The sequence below is a fragment of the Poecilia reticulata genome, linkage group LG16 (assembly GCF_000633615.1).
Source record: "Poecilia reticulata strain Guanapo linkage group LG16, Guppy_female_1.0+MT, whole genome shotgun sequence".
In the NCBI taxonomy this organism is placed as follows: domain Eukaryota; kingdom Metazoa; phylum Chordata; class Actinopteri; order Cyprinodontiformes; family Poeciliidae; genus Poecilia; species Poecilia reticulata.
In genome coordinates this window covers 5,047,413-5,054,883 of record NC_024346.1, presented here as the reverse complement: position 1 = coordinate 5,054,883, position 7,471 = coordinate 5,047,413, and the positions used below count along the sequence as shown (strand labels likewise).

At 39.4% G+C, this 7,471-nt stretch overlaps 1 protein-coding gene across 1 annotated transcript; it reads right to left on the bottom strand.

Annotated features, from left to right (window-relative positions):
- On the bottom strand, positions 1–3,614 carry LOC103477670 (fucolectin-6-like). Its single transcript, XM_008430928.2, has 6 exons — positions 3,505–3,614; positions 3,229–3,296; positions 2,617–2,920; positions 2,299–2,453; positions 947–1,226; positions 1–281 (listed from the first exon to the last, which is right to left on the bottom strand). Exons 1-6 carry the CDS (start codon positions 3,513–3,515, stop codon positions 131–133), a joined length of 969 nt encoding a protein of 322 aa, XP_008429150.1. The 5' UTR covers positions 3,516–3,614; the 3' UTR covers positions 1–130.
- Between the last annotated feature and the right edge of the window lie 3,857 nt (positions 3,615–7,471).

Here is a 7,471-nt window from a genome sequence, read left to right as displayed (position 1 = left end):
AATAGCAAAAGAATATTTTAAGTAAAATTAATAGCCTTTTTATTAAGCAGAATAATACAGCTGTTTTGTGTTGCTGTTTGCTATGTTGCAAGTTGTAACACAAAACAGCAACTTGTTGCCACTACAGGCTTTATTCCAGCGTGGAGCCGTAAACCTCAACCTCACAGAGCGTAAGGTACTCGCTCCTGTCCGGGATGACGATGTTCACGTAGCGTCCGTCCATCCCGTTACAGTCAAACTCATATAGACTCTTTCCTGGAGAAACGGTGATCACACCACATCTATTAAAAAAAACAAATAAACCAGAAAATATTTAATAAAAACTATAATTTCAAGACTTACAGTATTTTTAACCGTCGTGTGTATCAGTCTGAAGCGATACAGTTGATGCTGACTCGGGGTCCGACTGGACCCAGCCGAGGCGCAAACGAAACAGGAGCTCTCACACAACCAAAAATAAAATAAAATTGTTCTACTACATCCTCTGTGTTCCTGGCTGTAACACAGAGGAAGCCAACTTGATCCTTGTTGTTATGAACTAACACCACCACCATAATGCGTCACAGCATGCCAGCAGGTGTTATGCCAAGCGGGGTCTGATACACCCCAGAGTCACACACAAGGGTTAAATATTGTTATAAATACACTCAGATGGTGGTGAAGAGGTGGCAGAACTCTGAAAACCAGTTTCTGACATAATTTACAGGCCTGTACAGTAAGGTGGCCATCAAACTCTGTGACCAGTGTGATCCTGGCTATTTTAGAGTTAATAAAGCCTGCAAATAAAATCAAGGGTTCATTTTAATTTGTGTTTTTTACACTTATGACTATCATTATGTCCCACTAACAGTCACTGCAGCCCCAAGAGGCTTTGGACCTCCATCAGAACTAACATTGTTGCCTTAACTTTTACAAAATCAGAAAATGAAATTTATTAGAAAACTACCTGGAATTGTTGTTGCCATTGTTGTCAAGAGAATCTCCGATGCGGATCTCGGTTCCGTTGAGTCGTTCTTCAGCTGAATCCTGGTTGACGACCTTTATGGAAAACACTTTACGTGTTTTGCGCAGATCCAATCGCCACCAGGGGTTGGAGTCGTTTGAGGTTTGTGAGCAGGACCCCTTAATCAACTGGTTGCCACGATTCCCGTCAATGGCGTTGTAGGGAAGATAAACACCATTCAGTGATGACTGTGAGGCTCTGCCTTGAAGAGCAAGGTTCTCACCTGTTAAGGGAAATAAGGATAATAATAAAACCCAGCAGGAATTAAAATAAGAAGCAGATGTTCTTTTTCAGTTTTTGTAATTCTCAAGCTCATGTTTTTACCCATGTTTCATGGTGCCTGGTCTGTTGTTTTGATTTGTTTCTTTGCATTAACTTGTGTCTGGTAGAACACGTGGTCCATGAGTTGTAGACGAAGTTATTTCTGTTAGATGTCAGAAATGTAACTAAACCCTTCATTTTTCCACGGGATAATGTCCCACTTAAATTCCAGCTGAGTCCTGTTAGAATTACGATTTAATGTTACATGTAATTCATCATCTTTCGGAAAACATACTGAAATCAAGCCTGCATATCCCAGGAATTGAATCTAATTTCCCAATCGAATGGCAGATATAGGTATTGATGAAGACGACTTGTTGATCTTCAAACTGTGTATCAGAACAGTCAAGTAAGACGATATAAGCTAATTTAAAAATGCCAGAGCTACTGGTGCCAAATGAGGACGACTGAGTCTTTCAGTAACTTATATCCTGACAGGATTTTCACTAATGACTATGTCTATCGCTTTATGGTCTAAAAAAACCAGAATCCATCCAAGGAGGGACAGCTGAGTGAACAAATGCGGTTTGAGATAATTGAAAATAAATAAATAAGCTAAATAACTCCATCTCTGACCTCAGAACCAATGGTATTCTTCAGCAGACGACCACGCCATTGCCTGGCCCAATCAGCCTTTAATTTCAGCTCCAACATTCATGGTGGGGTTAGGATTTGGTACAAACATCAGGAGAGCACAGATCTGCCCTTTCTTGAATCAACAGTTCAAGTTACTGTTGGTTACACAACGGTGGAGGAAATATTTTCTTGGCAAACTTAGGCTCTCCAAGAAGCAAATCCAAAAGACCACATGATCTCAATCCAACACATTATCTTTGGGATGTAATGGGATATTAGGATGAGGGATGTGCAGCCAATAAATCATGTTAATTTATGAACCAAAATGTCGGAGTCCGTTTCTGTTGCCTTACAGAAGAATCAAACCACAGAACAAAATGTAGCCTAAACTTTCTCACCGGTCGGGGCGCGGTACCCGTAGACCTCCACTTCACAGAGAGTCAGAATCTTTCCTGATCCAGGTATTACGATAGTGACATAACGTCCCTCAATGCGGTTAAGAATATCTATTACTTTAAAGGCCCCTCTTGGAATGGAGAAGATTGTAGCAGCCCTGAAAGAGAAGAATTTTGTCAGTGATATTTCGGATCTACTCTGAATACTCTTAATTACTTGATTTAAAAATGGGTTTTTAAGAATATATGTAAATAAGAAATATACTGGCTGTCTCCCACAGACCCTTCTGTCATACTGCAAGACCGATAATAATCTCTCACCGTGGGTTTTCAATGCCATTGAATTGTATAGAGTTTCCGATGCGAATCTCTGCTCCGTTGATCCTCTCTTCACAGCAGTCTTCTCTGTTGGTGATGATGACTCTGGTGACGACGTACGAGTCCAGCAGGTCCACTCTCCACCAGGGGTTGGACTGCTGTTCAGTGTGGCTGCAAGATCCGTCTCTGAAGACAGAATTTGTGTTCCCATCAATGGCGTTAGAAGCAGCTCCAAAAATATCCCATTCTCCAATGTAGCGCCGAGCCTGAGTGGCTTTGCCACGTAAAGCCACATTTTCTGAAAAAACTATGTATAAAAAGTTAGGATGTTAGTTAATAGTTTTCTGTCATTGTTAATCAAGATGTTAGGCTTTTGAAAAATGTGTTAAGTAAATAAAAAAGTAATTGTCAAAGACTGATAATGCAGAATCACTGCTGAAAATTGCATTATTGGTTAGATTTTATCTTGTTTGTTCAATTAAGCATTTATTTGATCTTTTAGCAGATGTTTGAATTTTTTGTATCCTATCAGTGGTTTATTCAAATATTAAGCAAAATGTATTGACACACCAATTGTTATATTCTCATAGATTAGTAAATATTTCAGATACTTACTATAATTTTGGGTTGAATACATCGGAAAGAAGAGCAGTAAGTGAAACAGGATCATTTGTCTCATGATTCTGTATGAAACATCCACAGCAGAAAATTATTATCCAACATAAATCTAAATTCTTTAACAGATATTAAGCTTCAGCTTAGAAAAAGGCTTGTTATTTTTACTCAAGCATACTTTGAGCATTTGACAGTGTAATTGTAAAGTGTATGTTATTTGAAATGTAACTTCAGAGAAGAAATTTTAGTTAAATATGTTACAAATTCAGATCTTACCTTGATTTCATCAGTGTCAGACTTTTTGGGACTTGATCAGTCACAAAACGCTTTTTCTCATGTAAATATCTCTAACTGTCCAATCACATTTCAAAACGTAGTGTACTCTTCTTTTGTTCTTGAAAGTTCAAGGATTTTGCAGAGAACCAAATATAGCTTGTCAATGTTTAACTCCCTTTCAGTTCAACAAATCCAGTTTGGAACAGAAATTTGTTTTTTGTCTTTGTCCTCTTTGCCGTTACCCATTAGAGCTCACTCTGATTTAAATAATATATATTTAGAAATGTCATGATTAAGACATATATGTGGTAATTATCTTTTAAAATATGAAATTCAAGTCATTACATCACATAACAAACTCTGCTTCAACAACATATTGTCAAGCGCTTATCACTAAACCTTGGACTCAAATAGTCAAAGTTTAATGCACTCAGTGGAAGACAGTTTGGGAACCAGAAAGGGATTCATGCCATTGTGTTCATCACCGTCATGATTTGTGGTGGCGGCTTGGTGAGGTGAAAAGCAGGACGCAGCCAGACCCAGGTAGAAGTGAAGAATGATTTAATGAATATCCAACAGCGGAGGCACAGGGAAACAGACTGACGACGGTGATACACGACGAGGATCCGACAAGAGACAAAGACAACAGGTGGACTTAAATACACAGGGAGGGTAATCAAGGAATGAGACACACCTGGGAAGCAATGAGCGGGGAAGACAAAACTGGGACAGGACTAAACACAGAAAACCTCAAAAATAACTACACAGAAAACACAGAACACAACAATCACTTCCTGTCTAACAAATGCAACATCGTACCAAAATACAACAGAGGGGTCTTGGACTGGAGGTCTCCCCCAGGAATCATTCCACCCTTCTTGGTCCATGCAGGAAGCGTTTTACAGCATTAAAGCCGTAATGGACTTCTGTGACGTGTGAAGTAAACTGCTCAATAGTTGATGCTCTTATAGACCTGCATTTATAGCAACATTTCATGTTAACAGAATGGATAAGAATGTGAGTATCCAGGAGCAGGTGAGGAGGCATGGCCCTCTTCTGTTCCTGCCTCTTGTCCGTGTCAGTTCATTGGGAACTGAAGAGGTGGGGATGATCTAGGGACTCTGGCAGTGTCACAAGAAAGAGCCTCCTTTACCATGAAGGGTAAAGCTGTCATTGGTGTGGTATAGTTTGGGTGGAGACTTGGACCATGTCCTGGTGTGATGGGTTCCCTACTAGTGGCCTTTTGCTCTTAGGGATGTTTTACCAGCTGTGAGGATTAAACTGGACTCTGGTGATCTCCCTGGGGCCAGCTCAGCAGGCAGGATGGTACTGAATCATCTCTTCTTAGAGTTACAGTTGAGTTCTCTCTCCTGCTAAGAGCTGGGCAGTCCTGGTGCCAGGGACCTGAGCAGACACCTTCCTCCTGGGGTGACTGGCTTTCGATTTTGGCCTTCACTGGCTGCGGTGCTGTTTTGGGAGGTCTGGTTCAGAGTCTCTTTGACCTGGGGGCTGGTGATCCTGTGTTTCACCGGCCCCCAGTGAAAGACAGGATCACCGACATGTTGAAAAGTCGATGCTCGGTCACATCGTTTTCGCACAAACCCTTCAACATCAAGTCAGGCTGTTGTGAAACTCCTCCTGCTCGAGTATGCATCATGGCGTTTTGTCAAATGTTCAAAATGTTAGAGCAGGAAATAATGATTGACAAACTGCAACATCTCAATTCTTGTTCCAAGTTTTCAGAAGTAAAAAAAAAAGAACAGTGAACATAGATAAGATGTCAGACCAGAACTGAGCAGGCGGAGTTCATTGTTTTAGCATGTATGTACTTCCTCACAGACTTCAATGCTATCCATGCTACTCCTTGGCTAAAAAATGACTTCTATTATTGAGTAGTTGGGGTTCTTTCCACATAAACAAACATCAAATGGGGACCAATCACACAGCAGTTTTGCGTGCAGATGGGGGCAACAAGTTTGTCAGGTAGGTTTTGATAACAAAAATAATCCGACTGTGACAACGAGAACCATTTTGGCCAGTTGGCCCAATCCGGCAGAGCCCTTCATCCATGACAGAAAGGACTGAAGTACATACAGGTACATTTTCATTCTTTTTTACAGAATAATTGTAGTTTTTCAGGAAGCAAGTCACAAGCACAAAGTCTGATTTGTCTGCTCAGATAAGCACTGCACTCCCTACTCACTAAAACACAACATATTTTTGTTGTAATTTCAGTCCACCACAAAGCAAAACCAAAACTGCCGGTTAACATACCGTATTAGCTTTATTACTTTGGGTGCAACTAAAAAAAGATAACAGTTAATTACTGAACATGGGTTTGACAAAAACTTTGTAACAACACAGCTATATTCTAATATTTAGAAGAATAATTTATTTGAGGCTGTCAGAGTTTTAGGGCAGCAGCAGATGTCGCTAGTGAGCAATGAATGAGTAATGAACCTTTGGGGAAAGCAATGGACTGGAAAACCTCATTGCTGCTTTATGACGGTTCGTTTGGGCATCATTAAACACAAGATAATGTATTATTGAGAAACACATCTACAGGATCTATTAAAAGTATTCACCCCACACGTTTAGACTGCAAGCAGTCAGAATGTTATATTTCTCTTCATGAAGATGCACCATTTCTTTATTATGGGCCGTTTGCAGCAGGCTGATTGATGAAAACGTTGCCATCCCAGTTGCTCCTCCATTGCAGGCTGTTAACTTATCATATGTTTTCGCTCATTTTCAGCTTCATCTGGGAAAAAAACATATTTATATTATTGTTTAAAATGGTAAAATCTTGCTTTTATTGGTGCTTTTTTTATTGGGATGCTTTGAAGTGCTGTCTTTGACTTTTAACCCACATGACCCAATACTGCTTTTAACTTAATTAATTTTTCTAGATTTACTATTTCAAGGCTTTTTATCTTCAGCTTCCTGATTTTTATCTTTTTTTCTCACCCGAAAGTTGCAAATTTTTCTGGTTTCTTTGACTCTTTCCACCCTTTCCTCAGTGTATAACTTCAATGTTTATAATTTTTCTCTTCTACAGGTTTTATGTCTCATTCCCTTTGTGAACTCATAGAGCTGAGCTCTATGAGTTCACATCTATCATTAATAAAAACTCTCCTCTAAACCTTTTTGCCATTGATTCTGCCAGTATTTGGTTGTGTTTTAAAGAAGCTTTTTGCTTTTATTCAGCGCAGAATTATTCAATTCAGATTTAACCGGTTTGGATGTTTAAGATTTTGAAGTAGAGAAACCGTCTCAATTAAATTTAATACAGAAATTAATCTCATATCAGACAACAACTTCAAAAGCCAGCAGTGGTTTAGGAATATATCATAAACCCTTGAACTGCTCTGCTCGTAAGATGTCTACTTCCTGTTGACTGGAAATGGCGACTAATCTTATTCAGAAACTGCGCTGCGTTTGTGACAAACTCATTCATTTTTGCAACCATTGTTCTAAGGTTCTGTTGGCTCCTTCATGTAATGACCTGATAAAGTTCTTAATCTCTCCAATCTTGAATAGGTATTATACAAAACGCCATCCAAATTTTGACTAGCATGTTAAGACCTTTTCCACATCCTGCTCACCCTGATCTGATCTACCCTCGGTACAGTTGGTCCTCGTTTGTAAGAAAGAGGATAAATAAATGAAAATGTATCTTGATCACTTTGTTCAGTCACACATGGCACCCATCATTAGTTTGCTAAGTAAACTGGACTAAAAGACTTACTTGCTCCAAGATGCTATTTTGCATTGCAGGCTCATTTAGATCCAACATTGAGTCCTCCTGTTGACTGATTCTCAGTTTTATGATCTGCACTTTCCTGGTTTCTGTTATGGACAAAAATAAACAAATTATTGTTTTTTGTTTTGTACTGCTTCTTCACTGCAAACATCTGAACATACAATGATTATGAAAGAGATGTTGCTCTGTTTCAGTCGGGTCGAA